The following is a 23,019-nucleotide window of genomic DNA, read 5'->3' as shown; positions in this document are numbered from 1 at the left end:
TGTGGGGAACTGGGGGGGAGTGGCTGCTGCACCCCCACATTTTTCAGGCGTTCCCAGCTGTTCCCGCCCCTCACCGAGGGGTCCCAGCTGCCGCCCGGGGCTCCGCTCTCAGTCCCAGGCCTGCCCCCCGCCCCGCTCTGGGCCCCAGCGAAGCCAAGGGGGTCAGCAGCTGCCCATGGAGAGGGGCTGGACCCCAAAGCTGGCAGCACCTCGCCGTTGGGTCCGGGGCCTCTGACCCCACAGGGCAGAGGGCGCTGGGGCGACGTGGGGGGGTCGCCCAGCCAGGAGGGGGCTGGGCTCTGGGAGCAGGCGGGTGGGGGAGGGCTCCGAGTGGGGCTGCCCGGCACAGAACCCCCCCAGGGGGACAGGGTGGGGGTCAGGGCCTGCTGCTCACACGGGGCAGCCGGTGGGGGGGCGGCCGCTCTGGGCGGGCCGGGGTCCTCTCTCGGCTGGGGGGGGAGGGAGGAAGATCATAGAATCATAGAATCCTAGGACTGGAAGGGACCTCGAGAGGTCATCGAGTCCAGTCCCCTGCCCTCAAGGCAGGACCAAGCTCCGTCTACACCATCCCTGACCGATGTCTATCTAACCTGTTCTTAAATATCTCCAGAGAGGGAGATTCCACCACCTCCCTTGGCAATTTATTCCAATATTTGACCACCCTGACAGTTAGGAATTTTTTCCTAATGTCCAATCTAAACCTCCCCTGCTGCACTTTAAGCCCATTACTCCTTGTCCTGTCCTCAGAAACCAAGAGGAACAAATTTTCTGCTTCCTCCTTGTGACACCCTTGTCAACGCAGGCAGATTAGACACAGGTGATGAGTATTAGAAGAGCCGGGGGCCGGCAGGGGATTTGGGGAGCATCGGGGAACCCCAAAGGGAGGTCATCTCGGAACCAGCACCACCCTGCCCGGCCATCGTCCCTGGACCGGCGGGGGGCGGCGGCTCAGGGCTGGGGCCTCAGACAGACACTTGGGCATGTCGAAAAATTCACCGGCCCCACAGAACCAGACTCCAGCCCCCTGGCTCCCCGCACAGACTGGGGGGGCTAGGAAGGGTCCCACGCCAGCCAGCGGGCCAGGCAGGGGTACCTGAGGCAGCCCATGGGAGAGACCGGGGGGGGCCCTGCAATGTCACACAAGGGGCTGAGACACCCCGGAGCCCCCCAGTGCCGGATCTGGCAGCATCAGGCCCTCCAACCCCCCCGGGCCAGGCCCCCCCTTACTGCCAACACAGACCCCGAGATCAGCGCCGGGGCGCTCGGCCCCCGGGAATCCCTCCAGCCCCCACATATCCCCCTCCTTGGGGGGCAACGGCAGAGGGATACTCCCGTCACCCCCGGGAAAGGAGACACACCCGCCCCCATGGGAAATCACACTGGCGGGGCGATCCTAGAAACCAGACGCCATTTTATTGGGGGAGAAAAGGGGGCTCGGAAGCGGCCCCAGAGGGAGCCCACAGGAGAGCCCCCCCGGGCTGGCAAACCCAAGCCAGAGCCGCTAAGGAGGACACAGAAACCACACGCCCCGGGGAGTCAAACACAGTCATGCGGTGCCACGTCCTGGCACGCCACGTGAATAAGAAAGTGAGCGACCCCAGAGCCCGCAGGGACACCCCCCAACCCGGCCCCAGGGCCACCCCCCTGCCGGGAGCAGCTCTAGGGCAGCGGGGAGCCCGGCCCAGGGGCTGGAGGAAGGTGGGGCAGGTGGACAGGGGGGAACTTCAGGCAGGCAGAGGCAGCTGGGGGGGGGCTCCCCCCTGCCGGGGGTTTGCTGAGGCCAGGCAGAGCCAGAGGGTCCTTGCTCAGGCCTCCCCCCATCCAGGGGCAGCTGGGAGCCAAGCGCCCCTGCTGGGCGCGGGGACGTGGGGGGGGTCTGTCTCCCTGGGACCTCACGAGAATTTCCCTGCTGTGGGGGGAGTCTCTGATGTCCCATACAGCGTGAGCGCCACCAGGAGATTTTCCCGCCCCGTGAACGGCTCCGAGGTTCCTTCCCTGGGGGGGCCGGGTGCTCCGGGAGCAGCACAGGGAGCCCCCCCCCCTCTGCCCCATATCTTGCCGCTGTGAAGTCCAGTCGAACGGTCTCCTGCAACCAGGCTGCTCCTAGGGTCTCTTGCGTGTGTGGATTCTCCGATGTTTGGACAGCATCGAGCTGGTCCTGAATTTCTTCCCGCACTCGGGGCACGGGTGAGGCCTCTCCCCGGTGTGGATCCTCCTGTGTTTGGTGAGCTCCGAGCGAGCCTTGTAGCCCTTCCCGCACTCCGGGCACGTGTAAGGCCTCTCCCCGGTGTGGATTCTCCCATGCTGAATAAGGCTCGAGCGGTGGCTGAAGGATTTCCCACAGACCGAGCACCTGTGGGGTTCCTCGCCCGTGTGGGTTCTCTGATGCGTGTTAAGGGTTGCTTTCCAACGGAAACTCTTCCCGCACTCCGGGCATGTGTACGGCTTCTCTCCGGTGTGGATTCTCCTGTGTTCAATCAGGGCGGAGAGCTGTTTAAAGCCCTTTCCACATGCGAGGCAACTATAGGGTCTCTCCCCCGTGTGGGTGCGTCGGTGCCTAGCAAGATCCGACTTCCCCCGAAAACTTTTCCCACACTCCGGGCACGGATAAGGTTTCTCTCCTGTGTGGGTTTGCTGATGCACAATAAGTGCGGAGTTACAAATGAAGCTTTTCCCGCACTCCCGGCACTGAAAGGGTCTCTCTCCGGTGTGCACACGCTGGTGGATAAGAAGGTTAGATTTCCAAGTGAAGCCTTTCCCGCAGTGCATGCACTTATGGGGTCTCTCTCCTGTGTGGATTTTCTCATGATTGGCAAGATACATCCTCTGCAGAAAGCTTTTCCCACACTTGTGGCATAGATACGGTTTGTCCTTTGTGTGGATCTTCTGATGTGCAGTGAGCTGCGAGGGGAAAATGAAATCTTTCCCACACTCCAGGCACTTATAGAGTCTTTCTCCGGTGTGGATTCTCCGGTGGTGAAGAAGGACAGATCTTCCCCTAAAAGTTTTCCCACAGTCCTGGCATTTATACGGGGCTTCTCCCGTGTGGATTCGCTGGTGCGCAATGAGGACGGAGTTCTGAATAAAACTTTTCCCACACTCCTGACATTGAAAGGGTCTCTCTGCTGTGTGCTTTCTCCGATGTATAACGAGATTGGACTTCCGAATGAAGCTTTTCCCACACTCAAGACACTGAAAGGGCCTCTCTCCGGTGTGCACGCGCTGGTGTATAATAAAGTGTGACTTCCGAATGAAGCTTCTGCCACACTCGAGACATTTAAAGCGTCTCTCTCCGGTGTGCGTGCTCTGGTGTATAAGGAGGTGTGATTTCCGAATGAAGCTCCGCCCGCAGTCCACGCACTTATAGGGTCTCTCGCCTGTGTGCATTCTCTCATGAGCTGTAAGTTTTGATCTCTCCGCAAACTTTTCCCCACAATCATGGCATTGATAGGGTCTGTCACCCGTGTGGATTCTCTGGTGCGTATTCAGGTGCGAACGGCAAATAAAATCTTTCCCGCACACAAGACACTTATAGGGTCTTTCTCCGGTGTGGATTCGCCGATGTTTAATGAGAGAGGAACTTTTTTTAAAACTTTTCTCACACTGCAGGCACTTGTACGGCTTCTCTCCCGCGTGGCTGCGCTGATGGACAATGAAGCGTGAGTTCCGAATAAAACTTTCCCCACACTCCAGGCATTTGTACGGTTTCTCCCGGGTGTGAGTATGCTGATGCGCGACAAGTTGTGAATTGCGGGTGAAACTTTTCCCGCACGCCAGGCATTTAAAGGGTCTCTCGCCGGTGTGAACTCGCTTATGCACGTTCAGTTCGGAATTCCGAAAAAAGGCTTTCCCACACTCCCCGCACCGATAGGGTCTCTCTCCGGTGTGCATGGTCTGGTGTTTCATAAGCCCCGCTTGGTCCACAAAACTCTTCCCACACTCCAGGCATTTATTGGGTCTGTCTCGTCTATGGACTGCCCTATGGTTCATGAGGGCTGGGCTCCGGCGGAATGTTTTCCCACACTCGGGGCATTTGTACGATTTCTCGTCCTTGGGACGTGCCGGCCGGATTGTCGTTTCCTTGACATCTTTCAATCCTCCTCCACCTGGAACGGATCCATCCGGTGTCTTCTGCCTCCCGGCCCCGTGTCGCTCTCCCCGGGCACGTCCCGCTGCCACGCCCGGGGGAAAACTCCCTCCGGCTCCTCCCAAGAACGTCTCTGGCGGTTCCACGCCCCCAGGACCTTCCTGCTGCCGATTCTCCTTCTTGTTCTCACCCCCGGCCCCGCTGCCTGCTGGGGAGACAGAACCCAGGCAGGAGTCACTGAGTGTGCTGGGGGAAAGGGCAGAGAGGGGACCAGCCACGAGGGAAAACACGACACAAGGTCTGGTGGGGAGGGGGGGACTCTGGGCTCAGCCTGCCCCCACCCAGACACACCCCGGGAGGAAATTCCCGACAGCCAACGGGACGGGGGAGGGGAAGCAGGGCTGAGCTTTGCTTTGAGGTTATGGGATCTGCTGGCGGCAGCGCCGGCCTGGGCGAGAGGGGCCCAAACCGAGGGCTCTCGCTCGCGGGCCGTTCCACAGGACCCAGCTTATCCCTTCCCCGGACAGACGCGTCTGCCTCAGTTTCCCTTGTTGCTCACCTGGGCGGGCGCCTCTCGGGGTCTCCCCTCCCGCGTCGGCCTGGAGATCTGGCACCCACGGCTCCTCCCCTCGCTCCAGCCGGGCGATCAGCTCGGGTTTGGGGGCGGGGAACCCTGCGCAGGGGGTGAAACCGGGCCAAGTCAGGGTGCACGGGGAGAGTCACAGGGAACGTTCCCCGGGGGAGCAGCAGACCCTGGGGCAGGGAGTTTTCCCGCCCTCCCCGGGAGATCTCAGGACAGACGGACACCAGGGGACTTGCTGACGGACGCCCAGCTCGGGTGCTGAACTCCTGCCCGGTTCCAGCCGGCCGAGCCCCCCCAAGGACGGAGCGAGCCCCAGGAAGGGAGCTGAGGGCGGCTCCGGGCCGATAACACAGGCGGGGCCGGGCCCTGCTCCGAGCTCCGGCAGAGCCGCGGGGACGGGGGCGGCTGAGCGTGGCCGGTGGGTTTCGCTCCCCGGTCCCGTTCGCGGGGGTCGGAGAGGAAAGTGTCTCTCCCTGGAGCTCTGGGCCCCGCCCCCCTCCTCCCCAGGGAGGAACCGAGTCGGACTCCCCCCCTTCCGGCCCCGGATCCCGCGGGGGGGGGGGCCGTACCCAGCGAGGTCACCGTCTCGTAGTTCTCCTGCATGACGGCCCGGTAGAGGGCTCTCTGCGCCGGGCCCAGCAGCGCCCCCTGCCCCGGGGTGAAATACACGGCCACCTCCTCGAAGGCCACCGGCCCCTGCAACGGCAACAGCCCCGCTCAGCCCCCGCCCGGCCGGACACGGGGGGAGCAGCCCCCCAGCTCAGAGCAGCCAGGAGGATGTGTGGGGGGGGGGAGAAGGCAGCTCCTTGTGCCCCCCCGGGCTGCTCCCACCCCACACGCCTGCCGGCCACAGGCTGCCCCAGGAAGCGGAGCTCTGAGCCGGGGGGCAGGGACCCCGACAGCGTCCCTGGGCCATTCCCAGCAGCCTCTGCCCCGCCTGGGGGGGCCGACTCCGGCCAGGGGGGTCTGGGCAGCTTCCCAGCCCTGCCCGGGGGAGGGGGGGTGCCGGGTCAGAAATGGGGGAACGTCCCCCCCCCCCACAGCCCCATGCCCGGGCTGTGGGGCTGGGCAGAAAGTCAGCCCCTGTGTGAACGTGTCCCCGCAGGTTTGTACCAACCCTGCCCCCCACTGAACTACAGACCCCCCAGCCCCCTCCCCGGTCACCCCCTTACCTGAGCCGGCTCCATCCCAGCCATGGCCTGGCCCCACGGGGAGACACTCGGGGCCGGGACCCCTCAGCCTGTCGGGGCGAGAGGGGGCAGGTCACAGAAGGGGCCACTGGGGTCCCTGCCCCCCAGCTCGCTCCCTGCAGCCAGACGCCCCCGACACCCCCACAGCCCCTCCCGTCCTGCCCCCCAGCCTGAGACCCTAGGGGCTCGCGGAAAGGCTGGGAAGGAGCGGGGGGGGGGGGGGGGCAGGGGCTGGACCCAGCAGCTGGGGGGCGGTGAGATCTGGGCGGGGGGGGCGGGTATTGGCCTTGTCACTGCAAAGCCCAGGCCCCCCCCCGCCTCTGCCCGGCCGGTCCGACCAGTTTCCAGGGCGGGGGGGGGGGGGGAGAAAATTCCCGGCTGGCTGCGGGGTGGGGCAGCCCCTCCCCCTCTCTATGGGGCGGGGGGGCTGCCTTGTGTCTGCCCCCCCGCCCTGCCCCCAGCCGGGCTGCTCTGGCGCCCCCCCCCCCCCGCTCATCTCCCCTCCCTCCAGCCCCATAACCCTCCCCCTGCGCCCTGGGGGTGTCTCTTACCCGCCCCCCAAGCGCTGGGGCCGGGGCCGGCCGGGGGGGGGCGCTGCGCGGGGAGCGGCTCCCGGGGAGCAGCGGGACCCTGCGGGCGACTCCCCCTCCCGGCTGCAGCCCCGGCTCCCGGCCCGCCCCGCCCGCGGCCGCCGCTGGGTCCTAGCGCCGCCTCTCCCCCCGCGTCCCTCCTAGGCCTGGTTTCTTATCCACCGAGTTTAAGGGGGGGCAGCCCGGGGCCCAATGTGGATCCACTCCCCGGGGGGGGAGGGGACTCTCCGGTGGGGGCTCCCCTGGGTCACCCCCCTTCCGTCCCTGTGCAGCCCCACAGGACCCCTGGGGGGCTCGCTGCCCCCTCAGTGAGGCCGGGGCAAGGGGGCCCTGCTGTGGGGGGCCCCTCTCCCTTCTGTGCGCTCCCCCGGCGTCGCACCCAGCCTGGGCGAAACAAACCCCATTTGTGAGACAACGGCAACCGAGAGGAACCGCGACTGGTCGCCCACCCCCATCTGCGGGGGAGCAGCGTTGGGGGGAGCTAAAGGGCTGGGGGTGACGGGTGACACCCAGCTCCCCAAAAGCACGTCCCCCTCGTACTCGGGCAGGGTGGCAAGGAGCGTCCTGGTCCGGGCACCCCGAGAAAACGGCCCCGCTGGAGCCTGCAGCGTGTGGCGAAATAGCCCCCCCCCCCCTCCAGGGGCTTCCACCTCCCCCACCCTCACAGCCCTCTTGCAACTGGCATGCAACACCCAGGGTAGCATGGCCATAGGGTGACACCAGCCTTTTCCCCGGCTGTGTCAGTGGGTGACAGCCAGACAGCTCCCCCAACCCCCGGCTGTGTCAATGGGTGACAGCCAGACAGCTCCCCCAACCCCCGGCTGTGTCAATGGGTGACAGCCAGACAGCTCCCCCAACCCCCGGCTGTGTCAATGGGTGACAGCCACACAGCTCCCCCTACCCTCCGGCTGTGTCAATGGGTGACAGCCACACAGCTCCCCCAACCCCCGGCTGTGTCAATGGGTGACAGCCAGACAGCTCCCCCAACCCCCGGCTGTGTCAATGGGTGACAGCCACACAGCTCCCCCTACCCTCCGGCTGTGTCAATGGGTGACAGCCACACAGCTCCCTCAACCCCCGGCTGTGTCAATGGGTGACAGCCAGACAGCTCCTCCTACCCCGGCTGTGTCAATGGGTGACAGCCAGACAGCTGCACCTACCCCGGCTGTGTCAATGGGTGACAGCCAGACAGCTCCCCCAACCCCCAGCTGTGTCAATGGGTGACAGCCAGACAGCTCTCCCTACCCCCGGCTGTGTCAATGGGTGATAGCCAGACAGCTCCCCCTACCCCCGGCTGTGTCAATGGGTGACAGCCACACAGCTCCTCCTACCCCCAGCTGTGTCAATGGGTGACAGCCACACAGCTCCACCTACCCCCGGCTGTGTCAATGGGTGACAGCCAGACAGCTCCCCTAATCCCCGGGTGTGTCAATGGGTGACAGCCAGACAGCTCCCCCAACCCCCGGCTGTGTCAATGGGTGACAGCCACACAGCTCCCCCAACCCCCGGCTGTGTCAATGGGTGACAGCCACACAGCTCCTCCTACCCCCAGCTGTGTCAATGGGTGACAGCCAGACAGCTCCACCTACCCCCAGCTGTGTCAATGGGTGACAGCCAGACAGCTCCCCTAATCCCCGGCTGTGTCAATGGGTGACAGCCAGACAGCTCCTCCTACCCCCAGCTGTGTCAATGGGTGACAGCCAGACAGCTCCCCCAACCCCCAGCTGTGTCAATGGGTGACAGCCAAACAGCTCTCCCAACCCCTGGCTGTGTCAATGGGTGACAGCCAGACAGCTCCCCTAATCCCCGGCTGTGTCAATGGGTGACAGCCAGACAGCTCCCCCTACATGCGGCTGTGTCAATGGGTGACAGCCAGACCGCCTGGGGGGGGGGTCTCTTACAGACCACTCCCCTTCCCCCCATTATTCAAGCAAAGGGGGGGTGAGAAACTACATTTCCCTTTCTTCTTTTCAGAGCCCCCAATAAAATCCTACTCCCCCGCTCCCCATGCTGCGCCAGCCCCACACAGGCCCCAGGGACAGGGGCAGGAGTTAAAGCCGGGAGGGAAGTCGCTCACGGCCCACAAGAGGGGCCTTTGCCCGGCCTCCTACCTCAGCCACGGGGAGACGTCGACACCGGCCCCGCGTCAGGCCTCTCGGGGCACCGCCGGCCGCCTTCTCGCGTCCACCCGGCCCTCGTGGGACAGGTGCACCGAGCTCACCGTTCTCAGCTCTCTGGCTCCCCAGAGCCAATGGTGCCCTTGCAAGGCCCAGTCCACCCACCCACCGTCTCCCCAACCTCAGTCAGGAACTTCCTTCCCCATTTCAGCCTCTGGCTCTCGGAGCCGGGCCCCGGCACTTGCCCTCGGCGTGTCTGGCACTAGACACGTCCTGGGCCCTGTTCTAAGGACAGGAAAGTCTCGCGGCAAAGGCCAAGGAAGGGGGAACCCAAAACCACTCTGGAATATTTGGGAAGTCCCCCATGACTGTGAAGTCCATCCTCTCAGAGGCTATGTCTAGACTGCATCCCTCTGCCGATAGATGTATCAACAGGTGTGTTGCGAGCAAAACTCGTGAAGTCATTCTGCCGCTCTACTCTGCACTAGTTAGGCCTCAGCTGGAGTACTGTGTCCAGTTCTGGGCGCCACATTTCAAGAAAGATGTGGAGAAATTGGAAAGGGTACAGAGAAGAGCGACAAGAATGATTAAAGGTCTAGAGAACATGACCTATGAAGCCAGGCTTCATGAACTGGGCTTGTTTAGTTTGGAAAAAAGAAGATTAAGGGGGGACATGAGAGCGGTTTTCAAATATCTAAAAGGGTGTCACAAGGAGGAAGGAGAAAATTTGTTCCTCTTGGTTTCTGAGGACAGGACAAGGAGTAATGGGCTTAAAGTGCAGCAGGGGAGGTTTAGATTGGACATTAGGAAAAAATTCCTAACTGTCAGGGTGGTCAAATATTGGAATAAATTGCCAAGGGAGGTGGTGGAATCTCCCTCTCTGGAGATATTTAAGAACAGGTTGGATAGACATCTGTCAGGGATGGTGTAGACGGAGCTTGGTCCTGCCTTGAGGGCGGGGGGCTGGACTCGATGACCTCTCGAGGTCCCTTCCAGTCCTAGGATTCTATGATTCTAAATCAAGCATGTCGCAATTGCTAACAACACAGGGATTTAAATATCCTGTGCTTCATTAGCATAAACATGGCCTCTGCTTTTTTTTTTTATGGAGTTTTTTCGGGGGAAAAAAAAGGCCGTCTAGACGCGGATGTGTCGAAAATAAACCCTTTTTCGAAAGATCCTGTAAACCTCATTTTTTGAGGAACAAAGGATCTTTCGAAAAAGGGTTTATTTTCGACAAATCTGCGTCTAGACGGCCTTTTTTCCCCCCGAAAAAAGTGGCAGCCATGTTTATGCTAATGAAGCGTGGGATATTTAAATCCCTGCTTCATTAGCAATTTCGATGTGCCTAATCTACATCCCTCTGTCGATAGAGGTATAGTCTAGACACACAGGCTACGTCTACACTGGCAGCTTCTTGCGCAAGAACTCTTTTGCGGAAGAGTTCTTGTGCAAAAGCTCTTCCACAAGAGAGCATCTACACTGGCATGTGCTTTTGCACAAGAGATGTGCTTTTGCACAAGAGCATCCATGCCAGTGTAGACGCTCTCTTGCGCAAGAAAGCTCTGATGGCCATTTTAACCATCAGGGCTTCTTGCGCCAGAAATTCGTATTGCCTGTTTACACTGGCCTCTTCTGGAAGAGCTCTTGCGCAGGACGGCTTCTTCCTGAGCGGGAGCGTCAGAGTTCTCGCGCAAGAAGTCCTGACTTTCCACAGCACAACGTCAGTTTACTTGTGCAAGAACGCGTGGCCAGTGTAGACAGGCGGTATGTTTTCGCGCAAGAGCGGCCGTTTTCGCGCAAGAACGCGCCAGTGTAGACACAGCCACCCAGAGTAACTGAGTATCAAAGTACAGGGCGGAACAGCCTTCTACAAAAGGGAAAATGACAAAGCACGGTGAGCCAGGCACCACCTCCCCATTCATGAAGGGAGATCCCAGAAAACGTTACGATTCACAGACAGCGCTTTAAGCATCGCCGCACTAAAGAAAGAGGCCAGTAAGGCAAATCTAACTAAACATTTCCTAGCTACAAATGACCTGGATTCAGCGGGAAAAATGCCAAATGCCACCTTCCCCAGAGGTTGAAGCTGTGATGTGTCGACCTGAAGAGACGGGAGCTACTTTGTTAGAGCGACCCAACGACCACCCGAGATTTTATCTCTGTGTCCTCGTTCAGGGCCCCCGGGGTGGGAGGAGACCGACGGTTCTGCGCCAGGAGCAGATCTTGGACGCATGGCCAGGCCACCGGCGCTAAGGACAATGGCAGAGCTCTGAGATTTTTATTGACACAAAAGAAAACACTAACCAAGCCACACGGCAGAGTCCCAAAGCAGCAAACCAATTCCCAAGCCCCCGGCGGCCACACGCCCCTTCTAACCGCTCAGCGTAACGGACCCCAGCGCTGCTTCCCCTTGCGGGACACAGGTCTGGAGGCTCCTCTGTGGGGGCAGCCACCTCCTCTGCACCTGGGGTCTGGCGCCGGCCGAGACCCAGCGCCAATCCCCTCCGTATGGAGAGCCGGCCAGGCCACCCAGCCGACTGGCTCCGGATCTGCCCCTGCCAGGCTGCAGATATACCCGTCTCTGCTGTGGGGTCCCTCTGCATCCCCCACCCCCGCAGGGATGGGCCATATTTCTCTCTAGCCCACAGTGGCCTGGCGGAGGGGCAGATGCACCAAAGCCAGGTTCCTAGGCGTGGTGGGCAAAGGACACTGGGGTGCAGGGGAGGGAGGGGTGGAAGGGGAAAAGGAGATACCCCCCCTCTCGCGAGTCGGGCAGAGGTTGCCCTGAGCAGAGGTGGGTGGGGGCAGGAGTCACCCCGCCCCATGCACAGCAGCCCAGACCCCCCTGTTACTTCCCACTCCCCGCGGCAGCTCGGCGAGAGGCGGCTGAGGGCCGGTGCGTGAGAGAGACACGGCTCAGACCGCCACGTGCCTGGCAGCCGGCCTGCAGCCATGGGAGGCTGTCCGGGAACGGGGACTTAGTGCCACTAACCCTCGCTCTGGAAAGGGGAACTAAAGAAAGGGGGGGGGGGAGCAGCTGCCTGTGCCAGCTGGGAGGGGAAGGAAGGGGGGGACTTCAGCCAGGCAGAGGCAGCGTTTGGGGGAGTTTCTGCCCCCCCCCGTGTCCCAGTAGCAGGGCTGCAGCAGGGGGTGGGGGAGAGCGCCTACTGGGGGCATCTCCCCCTCGGCCGGGGGTTTGCTGAGGCCAGGCAGAGCCAGAGGGTCCCTGCCCGGCTGCTGCTGGAGCCGCACCCCAGCCAGGGGCAGCTGGGAGCCAAACGCCCCTTCTGGGCGCGGGGACAAGGGGGGGGGGTCTGTCTCGCTGGCCAGTGCAAGCCGGAGCCCCGTGAGAATTTCCCTGCCGTGGGGGGAGTCTCTGATGTCCCACACGGCGTGAGCGCCCCCGGGAAAATTTCCCACGCTACAAACAGCTCCGAGGTTCCTTCCCCGGGGGGGCCGGGTGCTCCGGGCGCAGCGCAGGGAGCTCCCCGGGGCCCCAACTCTGGCCGCTGGGTGGGTCACGGAGCCGTGAAGTCCAATCGCACCGCCTCCTGCAGCCCGGCTGCTCCTAGGGTCTCGCGCGCGTGTGGATTCTCCCGTGATTGGCAAGGGACGAGCTCTTCTTGAAGCTTTTCCCGCACTCCCGGCATTGATAGGATCGCTCGCTTGCGGGTTCCCCCACGTTTAACAAGGTCTGAGCGCGGACGGAAAGCTTTTCCCCAGCCCAGACACTGATGGGTTTTCTCTCGTGCGTTTTCTCGTGCGCGCGAAGTTTGGATTTCACCCGGAACGCTTTCCCGCACCCTGCGCATGCGTGCGGCTTCTCCCCCGTGTGGATTCTCTCGTGCTCACGAAGTTTGGATTTCACCCGGAAACCTTTCCCGCAGCCTGCGCATGCGTACGGCCTCTCCCCGGTGTGGATCCTCTCGTGCGCGCTGAGTTTGGACTTCACCCGGAACGCTTTCCCGCAATCCACGCACTCATGTGGTTTCTCCCCGGTGTGGATTTTCTGGTGGTTGGTCAGGACTGATCTCGCGATGAAGCTCTTCCCACACTCCAGGCATTGATACGGCCTCTCCCCCGTGTGGGTGCGCTGATGCTGAAAAAGCACCGACCTTTGACTAAAACCTTTCCCGCACTCCTGGCATTTATAGGGCCTCTCTCCTGTGTGGGTTCGCTGGTGTACGTTGAGTGCCGCCGTCTGTCGAAAGCTTTTCCCGCACTCCGGGCATTCGTAAGGTCTCTCCCCCGTGTGGGTTCGCTGGTGCGTAAAAAAGGCGGAGCTCTTGCTGAAACTTTTCCCGCACTCTTGGCACTTGTAGGGTACCTCCCCCGTGTGGCTTCGCTGGTGGGCGATCAGCCGGACTCGGTGTGTGAAGCTCTTCCCGCACTCAAGGCATTTAAAACACCCCTCGGTCGTGTGGGTTTGCTGGTGCGTGAAAAGGGCGGAACTATTGCTAAATCTTTTCTCACACTGCTCGCATTGATAGGGCCTCTCCCCCGTGTGGGTCCGCTGGTGCACGATCAGCTTGGCTCTCTGGATAAACCCTTTCCCGCACTCCTGGCACTGGTACGGCCTCTCTCCGGTGTGAATGAGCTGGTGCGTAAAAAGGGTGGAGCTCTTCCCAAAACCCTTCCCGCACTCCGGGCACTTATAGGGTCTCTCATCTCCGTGCGTTTCCTGGTGTGCAAGAAGTGCTGAGCGCGCGTGAAAACGGTTCCCGCACTCCAGGCATTGATACGGCCTCTCCCCTGGGTGATATTTCTCTTCGCCGGGTCTCGTCTGTGGGACGGGGGACGTCTGGCGTCCTTGTTGAGTGGAAACATCCGGTTTCTTCTCCGGAGAGTTTCCCGGCTGCCTCTCTGCCCCGTGTCGCTCTCCCCAGGCATTTCCCTCTTCCAAGGACAGAGGAAAACTCCCTCCGGCTCCTCCCAAAAATATCTCCTGCGGTTCCACTTTCCAAGGACCTTCCGGCTGCTCATTCTCCTCCTTGATCCAATTCCCTGTCCCACTGCCTGCTGGGAGAGACAGAACCCAGAGGAGAGTCACGGCCCAGACAGGGCAGAATGAACCGAGAGGGGAACAGCAAAGGGAGAAAACTCCCCACGGTCTCTGCTGAGGAGACTTTGGGTTCTGCCTCCGCACCCCACCCAAACACTCCGCCAAGGAGGAAATTCCGCACAGCGAACGGGATGGGGAGGAGGCAGGGCTGAGATTTGCCCGGAGGCTACGGCACCGGCCGACAGCCACCCTGGCCTGGGGCAGAACCGACGGGGCAGAACCGAGGGGCCCTTGTTCCTCGCACGTTTTGGGGAGTCCCGGCTTTTCCCACCACTTGCCTGATTATCTCCCTCTGTTTCCGCGGCTCCTCACCTGGGCGGGCGTCTCTCAGGGCCTCCCTTCCCGCGTCGGCCTGGAGATCCGGCACCCACGGCTCCTCCCCTCGCTCCAGCTGGATGATCAGCTCGGGTTTGGGGACGGGGAACCCTGCGCAGGGGGTGAAACCGGGCCAAGTCAGGGTGCATGGGGAGAGTCACAGGGAACGTTCCCCGGGGGAGCAGCAGACCCTGGGGCAGGGAGTTTTCCCGCCCTCCCCAGGAGATCAGGGACAGACGGACCCGGGGGACTTGCTGACGGACGCCCAGCTCGGGTGCTGAACTCCTGCCCGGTTCCAGCCGGCCGAGCCCCCCAAGGACAGAGCGAGCCCCAGGAAGGGAGCTGAGGGCTGCTCCGGGCCGATAACACAGGCGGGGCCGGGCCCTGCTCCGAGCTCCGGCAGAGCCGCGGGGACGGGGGCGGCTGAGCGTGGCCGGTGGGTTTCGCTCCCCGGTCCCGTTCGCGGGGGTCGGAGAGGAAAGTGTCTCTCCCTGGAGCTCTGGGCCCCGCCCCCCTCCGCACCAGGGAGGAACCGAGTCGGACTCCCCCCCCTTCCGGCCCCGGATCCCGCGGGGGGTGGGGGGGGGGCCGTACCCAGCGAGGTCACCGTCTCGTAGTTCTCCTGCATGACGGCCCGGTAGAGGGCTCTCTGCGCCGGGCCCAGCAGCGCCCCCTGCCCCGGGGTGAAATACACGGCCACCTCCTCGAAGGCCACCGGCCCCTGCAACGGCAACAGCCCCGCTCAGCCCGACACCGGGGGGGGGAGGGAGGGAGCAGCCAGGGAGATGGGGGAGGTGAGGGGGGAGCTCCTTGTGCCCCCCCCAGCAGAGCCAGGCTGCTCCCACCCCACACACCTGCCGGCCCCAGGCTGCCCCGGGAAGCGGAGCTCTGAGCCGGGGGGCAGGGACCCCGACAGCGTCCCTGGGCCGTTCCCAGCAGCCTCTGCCCCGCCCGGGGGGGCCAACTCCGCCCGGGGAGTCTGGGCAGCTTCCCAGCCCTGCCCGGGGATGGGGCAGGGTTTGAAGTGGGGGAACGTTCCCCCCCCACTCCTGACCTGTGGGGCTGGGCAGAAAGTCAGCCCCTGTGTGAATGTGCCCCCGCAGGTTTGTCCCCCCCGCCTCCTCCTTGTGCGTCCCCCCCCACACACACTGAAATACGGACCCCCCCATCCCTTCCTCAAGCCCCCTACCTGAACCGGCTCCATCCCAGCCATCGCCCGGCCCTGTCCCTGGGCCGACGGGGAGACACACGGGGCCGGGACCCCTCAGCCTGTCGGGGCGAGAGAGGAGGGGGGGTCAGGTTACAGAAGGGTCCACTGGAGTCCCTGCCCCCCCCCCCCATGCTCCCTCCCTGCTCTTCAATATCACACTCCCTCCAGGCAACTTATCCCAGCATGTCACCCCTCTGACAGGCAGAGAGTTTTTCCTCACGTCCAACCTCACCCTCCCTTGCTGCAGTTTAAGCCCATTGCTTCTTGCTCTATCCTCAGAGGCCAAGAACAATTTTCCTCCCTCCTCCTTCACACCCTTTTAGGTACCTGAAAACGGCTCTCGTGTCCCCCCTCAGTCTTCTCTTTTCTAAACTAAACAGACCCAATTCCTTCCGCCTCCCCTCCTAGCTCCTGTTCTCTAGACCTTGCGTCTTTCTTGTTGCTCTTCTCTGGACCCTCTCCGATGTCTCCACATCTTTCCTGGAAAGCGGTGCCCAGAACTGAACCCAAGACTCCAGCTGAGGCCTAACCAGAGCAGAGCGGAAGAACGACTTTTCTCAGCTTGCTCACAACACGCCTGTTCACGCCGCCCAGCATCATAAAAACCAATGGTCCTCTAGCACCATAGAGACTAACAGAAATATAAATATTGTCACGAGCCTTCGTGGGCACAACCCACTTTGCAGGTGACAAATAATCCCGGAAGCAGGGTTTGCTTTTCTTGCCACGACGTCGCCCTGTTGACCCCTATTTCGCTGGTGGTCCACTCTGACCCCTAGATCCCTTTCTGCCGGACTCGTCGCTTCCCGTTCTGTGTGTGTGTGACATGGATTGTCCCTTCCTAAGTGGGGCACTTTGCATTTGTCCTTATTCAACTTCATCCTGTTTCCCTCCGCCCATTTCTCCGGTTTGTCCAGATCAGTCTGAATTCTGACCTGTCCTACAAAGCCCTCGCAACCCCTCCCAGCGTGGGATCATCGGCAAACTTAATAAGCGTCCTCTCTATGCCGATATCTAAATCGTTGCTGAAGATACTGATCAGAGCCGGTCCCAGAACAGACCCCTGCGGAACCCCACTCGTTATGCTCTTCCAGCAGGATTGTGAACCATTCATAACGACTCTCGGGTTCTTACGGTGGGCCCAGCTAGGCTGTGTCCCTAGTCTATTGATAAGCAGCTGAGGCGAGGTTGCTTTGCTAAAACCAGGGGGGCCGTGCCCCATGCTCCCCAGTCCCCCCCCCCGGGGGCTTTCGCGGCCAGCGAGCGTGATGATGTCATTCTGCCGCCCGGCAGGAAAAACTTATTTCTATAGCAAGATAACACATCCGGAGCAGGGAGTGTGTGCGGGGGGCGGGCTGGGTTTTGGACCTGGAGCTGCCCAGCCCCCAGGCAAAGCCCCCACCTGCCCCCAAAGCCTGGGGGGCTGACAAATACCCCTCTGGCGGCAGGGTGGGGCCGCCCCTCCTGCCCCATGGGGGGGAGCTGCCCAGGTATCCCCCCACCCCGGCTCCCTGTGCCTCTCCCTTCCGCAGCTGGGCTGTTCTTTCTCTGACAGCCCCCCCTTCCCTCCCAGTGCCCCCCCCAAGTTCCCCTTTAATGCAGCCCTGCTCCCACCCACCCCAAAAGTCAACTCTGACCCCCCCGCATCGCCCCGCCCCTTCAGTGCCCCCTGCACCCCCCTCCTGCCCCCCACCCTGCCCCTGCCCCCCCTTGCTCCCCCAACCCCCTTATCTGCACCCCCCCCATGCAGAGGGGTGTCTCTTACCTGCCCCCCAAGCGCTGGGGCCGGGGCCGGCCGGGGGGGGCGCTGCGCGGGGAGCGGCTCCCGGGGAGCAGCGGGACCCTGCGGGCGACTCCCCCTCCCGGCGGAGCTGCGGGGAGCCCGGCGCATGCGCAGTGGCCGCTGCCCAGGCCGGGAGTCAGGCTGCGCCCAGGGACAAAGGGAGCCCCGACGGGCCGCCCGCCCGGGGCCGCTGGGTCCTAGCGCCCGCCGAACATCCAGGCCCCAGAAAAAGAGACCTGAGCATGGGGGGGGGGGGGGTCTGGGGAGGCTCAGAGCGGGACACTTCTCCCCAACTTTAGGGGAACGTTAGAAACCAGTAACTCTGCCGGGGGGGGCCATTTTTTGGGAGGGGCACAGACCCACAGAAAAATCAGTCGGGGGCCGCGCACAAGTGCGAAGCAAAAATAAAAAAATAAAAGACCCCCCCCGACGTGGCCCCAGACTGAGAAGGAGACACACGCTCCCCACATCCCCCTGGTACCCCACAACCTGGGGGGGGCTGGTAGATTTTGTGGGCTCCAGCCCCTGCCCCTCCCCCGAGCAACAACATGGCCTCCCAATTGCTGGGGAGGGGGGCCTGAGCCTTCGGGGCTGCATCCGCCCCCCCACCCCTGACCTCTGCACAGAGGGAAGTGGGGGGCATGGGCCCCCTTTATTGTGGGGGGGGGTCTCCTGGCTCACCCTGCCCCACCCCTGTGGAATCCAATAGCAGCCGGGGCTGAGTCCTGACTTTCACTCCCCTCCCCCCCAGGGTCTGCCTGGCCTTGAGACCCCCCCCAAAAAAAATCCACCTTCCCTTCTGCTAGGAGGGCTCCCGGGGTGGGGAGAGGCCACTTCCCAGGGACTCCGGCTTTCCGCCGCTTGCCCGCCCACGTTCCTGCCAGCCCACGGGGGGCGGTACTGGCCCACGTTACCACCGGGGATCATGGGAGCTGGCCGCTCCCCGTGTCCGACAGCCGGGGGGCACCGGCTTATTTCTCACGGGGGGGCGCTGCTGGAGAAAGTGCCAGTCGCTTTGGGGATTTCTCGGGCTCAGGCCTTGGCCCGGGGAGCGCTCGCTAAGAGGGACCCCGCTGCTTTTCTCGCTCAGGGCGGGAAGGGGGCCTACCAAGCGTTTCCAGGCAGGGCCGGACGGATCGCGCAGGCCCCGCCGGGCAGGAAAGAGCAGAAGCCAGAAATTAACTTTACTCTGTGAACCGTGGCCCCCCGATGCGACCGCATCCCAGCGACGCAAGAGCAAACCGGGGGCACTGAGCTGGGGGAGGGAGGGGCCGTCCCTCTGGTTTTTAGACGCATAAATCAAGCCCGGAGGACTTTGCGAAACGACCCTCAGGCTGCGTCTCCAGGACGAGTTTTTTCTCAGCACAAAATATGCTAAGGAGGGACTCATTTGCATGAGCCGCAGTCTCATTTGCATGTTTTCTGCCGATCCGTCTTTGCACGGGGTGAGGGGAGGTGGCGCTCAAAAACAAGCCGTGGGTTTCCTTTTTGCACAAAAACCCTTTTCCCGCCCGATCGGTAAGCCTCCTTTTTTGGGGCGTAAGGATCTTGCGGGAAAAGGGGGGGTTTTGTGCAAGAAGGAAACGTTCCCACGGCTTGTTTGTGCGCAAAACCCTCCGGCGCAAAAATGGATCGGCAGAAAATATGCAAATGAGACCGCGGCTCATGCAAATGAGTCCCTCATTAGCATATTTTGTGCAGAGAAAACTCGTGGTGTAGACGTAGCCACGGTGAGGGCGACTCAGACCAGACTTTCCCTCCCCATCTGAGTGCGAGTTTCCTGGCACTGGGTGTTTTCCTGGGCGTCCCTGGGGGCAGACCGCTGGCGAGGGACGCGCCGCTCAGACTACGGGCAAGTTTCTAGCCCAGGAGTTGGTGTCGAAAACTTGGAAACACGCCAGCACGTCCCGAAAGCGCCGCGTCCAGGGGAAAAAATCACTCCACACCGTGTTAAAAAACAGATCTTTGCGCCCATCTCGTGCGTACACAGGGCCTGGCACATTGCATCTGCTCCAGGCTGGCTGTGCCCTGACACACCTGTCAAATGCCTCTTTTCCACAGCGCTGCTTTGCTTCCGGGCTCGCTCCTCCCGAGAGGGATACCAACCCATCTCTCCTGGAAATCTGCACCCGAGCCAGGGAGGCTGGGTGGACGGCTCCTGTACGGGCCGGCTCCCAAAGAAGGGAACAGGCGTCCCGGCGAAAGCGGAAGGTGGGAAAGTAAAGACGGGTTTTCCCGCCGGCGGCTGTACCCTCGTAAAACGTGACTCGCTCCCCTTCGCAATCCAGATACGCCCCAATGTGACTGGAGGTACAAGGCAGGTCCAGCGTGGCCTTAGGGGAGGTGAGGGCCCAGGACTGCGCCCCGGCACGCTGCAGAGCCCAGATCCCCTTCTGGGGAAAGGATTAACGCTCCCTCCTGTATCACAGACCCTTTGGCAATGCCCACGACCCACGGCTGTCTGCCCCCCACCTCTCCTCCCCGGGTAACATCTCCCCGCGGTGAAGGCCTTGCAGCCCAGCTCAGAGGCAGCAGGGTGAAACCTGTCCCTGCCGAAGTCCATGTGGCTTTGGTTCATCACAGTCTCGTCCCTGGACAGGAGGCGAGAGGGGGTTTCGCTAGGTCTGGATTCGGAGTGGCCTGCACTGGGAGAGGAGGAAGAGAGAGACAGGGGGAGAGGGTTAAGCCCTGTCCTCACTGCAGAGTTAACCCAGGCACAGACTCGGCTGCTCACCGGTGTTCCCGCTGCCTGTTTTCATCTGTGTGTGGAATAAATTTTGTTGCGTGCACCGAGGCCTGTGTGGATGTGCACCACCAGGAGACACACACACTGCTCACTGAGGGCGCTCTGCTAATCAGCTGGGAGACACCTGAATCTCTCCTGAGCGGCCGCCCGAGCAGCCAGCTTATAGGGAACCCCGCTGCTCACCCCAATGTCCTTCCTGCCCGGACACACGGACCCCCCCCTCCTGGCTTGAGTTCAGTGGCACTTTCCACCCCGGCCAGCTGAGCTTCCACTGTCTCTTGGGCTGGCACCCTTCCCATTTTGCCACGAGGACACGGGCCAAACCACGCCAGTCACGAGCCGCCGGAAGCTTTTTCCGAACACGAAGCCGGAGAGCGTAACGAATCGTGGTCGTAGGAAAATACCGGCAGGACTTCCCTTCCCTCTCTGCCTTCCAGATCAGAAAGCTCAGCTGATAGGGCAGAGCCTCTGGAGACAGAGAGGAGCAGAAGAAAAGGTGATTTCCCCCTTTCTGGCAGGAAAACAGCCCCACAAAAACGTCAGGCTGCCGGCTTCCTAGCACTTTTCAATGCCGAGCCGATTATTAGTTAATCGTGTAATCGACAAAATCACTGTGGGCCACACGAGGACTGAACTGCACACTTCCTAACGTCCCTCCTGGCCCCACGGGAAAAGGAATTCAAACTTTCCCGGGGCTTTCCCTGTGCACCTGGGAGAGCAGCGGAGTTGAAAGAGCTGGCCAGAGCGGTCACGAGGGGGCACTATGGGACACCTACTGGAGGCCAAGTGTGTTGAATTTCCCAGCGCTGCGGCTGCTCTACCGTCCAGTCGCCCATGCCAGGTCGAATGTAGCGTTACTCCTCGGGAAAAGCAGAGGCACCGCAATCGACTGTCAGCGCTCTTAAAAACCGCAGAACGGGCTTGGTGGTGCGAGCTCGCTTAGGGAAAAAAATCGCCCTTCTGTGGCTAAGTTTGACCTAAACTCTCCGTTTAGAAGCAGAGAGACCCTCCCCATGTTCCCCATCGCACCCCAGATGAGTAGAACTTGTGTGCTCCAGCCGCCCTCGGAAGCCAGCTCTCTCTGTTGCTGCACCCGGGAGGAGAGCAGCGTTCCTTCTCATTGATTCCATCCACACGCAGAATAAATTTTGTTCTGCGCACCGGGGCGTGTGCGGATGTGCACCGCCCACAGACACACGCTGCCGCTGCGGCCTTGTTTTATCCGGGATGGGATGACGTTTATGGAAACGTAACGGACGCAAAGGAGAGGGGATGTTTGAGCGCAGAGGCTGCTCGCTCCTATCTTTTTGCCCGTTGTCATTGGTTACTAGTTATTTGCTGGCAGACATGTCTGCGAGCGGCCGTCTGCTTTTGAAGCGGGACAGCAAAGGCAGCCAAAATCAGAGAAGTGAATAAGGAAAAGTTATTTACTCGTTCCCATAACACAAATTAATAGGAGGTCACCAAATTAATAGACGGCAGGTGTAAAACAAACAAAAGGACGTTTTTCTTCATGCGGCACACAGTTAACCTGTGGAACTCCTCGCCAGAGGATGTTGTGAAGTCCAGGACTTTAACAGGGTTCAAAAAAGGACTAGATAAATTCACAGAGGATAAGTTCATCAATGTCTGTAGGTGTCCCTAGCCTCGGTTTGTCTGGAAATGGGCGACGGGAGGGATCACATGAGGATTCCCTGTTGTGTTCCCTCCCTCTGGGGCACTGTGGGCAGACGTGACACTGAGCTGGATGGACCTTTGCTCTGACCCCATCGGGCCATTCTGACGTCCTTATAAGATTTCACTAGCGACTAGGGGGGCTAATCCAGAGCCTTGCGGGCCCTGCTTGCCCTACGGTGCTGCTCTTCCTTTGCAGCAAGGAACTGTCCCCTTCCCAGGCAGCTAACGAACGCGACATCCAGGCTCCGACCACCCATCGGCAGTCGGTGCGGCGGCCCCAGGTCTGTGTCGTGGAGGGGGGCTGTTCTGAGAGCAATCTCTCTTCACTATGAGCCAAATTGTGAATGAGTTTGACTCACCCCTCCCCCCCCATGGCTGTGCTGAGGTTTTATTTTTAGAGGTTTTATTTTTAGCCTGCTTCTTTCCATAGCTCGCGCCGGCTGCTGGGAGCACCAGGGCCTGGAGGAGCTCCCGAACCCTCCCTGATTCCTCCCTGACCCCTTTTTTTTCTTTTTGCTTGAGAAATTTGTGTCCGGTATTTTTAATCCATCTGGCAACCCTACGGGCGAGCCGGGCAGCCACCAATCGGTGAGGACCAGGCCTAGGACTTCAGGCGATTCCAGCCAATGGATAAAACCGGGAGATGTGACCAAACACTGAGCAGCCTGTCCCCCTCCCACCGACCTTCCCACTAGGGTCACCTTCTCTTTCTGGGTGTCGGGAGGCTAAATTATGCCAGTCTAGATGCAGCCATACTGTCTAGACCATCCCTGATAGACATTTATCTAACCTGCTCTTCAATATCTCCAGAGATGGGGATTCCACAACCTCCCTGGGCAATTTATTCCAGTGTTTCACCCCCCTGACAGGCAGGAACTTTTTCCTAATGTCCAACCTCAACCTCCCTTGCTGCAGTTTAAGCCCATTGCTGCTTGTTCTATCCCCAGAGGCCAAGATGAACAAGTTTTCTCCCTCCTCCTCGTCACACCCTTTTAGATACCTGAAAACGGCTCTCATGTCCCGCCTCAGTCTTCTCTTTTCTAAACTAAACAAACCCAATTCCTTCAGCCTCCCCTCCTAGCTCCTGTTCTCTAGACTTTGCATCATTCTCATTGCTCTTCTCTGGACCCTCTCCAATTTCTCCACATCCTTCTTGAAATGCGGTGCCCAGAACTGGACACAAGACTCCAACTGAGGCCTAACCAGCGCAGAGTAGAGCGGAAGAATGACTCCTCGTGTCTTGCTCACCTCACACCTGTAAATACATCCCAGAATCCTGTTTGCTTTCTTTGCAACAGCATCACACTGCTGACTCCTATTCAACTTGTGGTCCACTATAACCCCGAGATCCCTTTCGGCCGGACTCCTTCCCAGACAATCACTTCCCGTTCTGTGTGTGTGACACGGATTGTTCCTTCCCAAGTGGAGCACTTTGCATTTGTCTTTATTAAACTTCATCCTGTTTCCCTCCGCCCATTTCTCCAGTTTGTCCAGATCATTTTGAATTATGACCCTGTCCTCAATAGGGATGAAGACTCCACAACCCTGCTAGGCAATTTATTCCAGTGTTTCACCACCCGGACAGGCAGGAACTTTTTCCTAATGTCCAACCTAAACCTCCCTGGCTGCAGTTTAAGCCCATTGCTTCTTGTTCTA

General features: G+C 61.0%; 2 protein-coding genes across 2 annotated transcripts in view; one reads left to right on the top strand and one right to left on the bottom strand.

Moving 5' to 3' along the window:
- Window positions 1-23,019, top strand: part of LOC142823165 (uncharacterized) — a 108,553-nt gene that overhangs the window by 73,739 nt on the left and 11,795 nt on the right. The gene's annotated exons all lie outside the window — the stretch shown is intronic.
- On the bottom strand, window positions 1,397-17,063 carry LOC102453642 (uncharacterized). The gene is made up of 8 exons (XM_075913336.1): window positions 16,923-17,063; window positions 14,542-14,668; window positions 13,945-14,058; window positions 12,142-13,589; window positions 6,412-6,590; window positions 5,843-5,910; window positions 4,647-4,760; window positions 1,397-4,295 (listed from the first exon to the last, which is right to left on the bottom strand). The coding sequence occupies exons 1-8, from the start codon at window positions 17,046-17,048 to the stop codon at window positions 2,104-2,106; spliced, it is 4,368 nt and encodes a 1,455-aa protein (XP_075769451.1). The 5' UTR covers window positions 17,049-17,063; the 3' UTR covers window positions 1,397-2,103.

Source organism: Pelodiscus sinensis, chromosome 32, assembly GCF_049634645.1.
Source record: "Pelodiscus sinensis isolate JC-2024 chromosome 32, ASM4963464v1, whole genome shotgun sequence".
Lineage (NCBI taxonomy): Eukaryota > Metazoa > Chordata > Testudines > Trionychidae > Pelodiscus > Pelodiscus sinensis.
Note: the sequence above shows the minus strand (reverse complement) of the source record. Positions and strands in the feature narration are given on the sequence as shown.

Bases quoted from the DNA above. Each gene is read 5' to 3' on its own strand.
- LOC102453642 (XM_075913336.1), bottom strand. From the start codon at position 17,048: ATGCGCCGGGCTCCCCGCAGCTCCGCCGGGAGGGGGAGTCGCCCGCAG. The intron at 14,669-16,922 runs GTAAGAGACACC...TTGCCGTTGCAG, and splicing joins CCCCAGCGCTTGGGGGGCAG to GGGCCGGTGGCCTTCGAGGA. The intron at 4,761-5,842 runs GTAAGGGGGTGA...CCCCCTGCGCAG, and splicing joins CTGGGATGGAGCCGGCTCAG to GGTTCCCCGCCCCCAAACCC.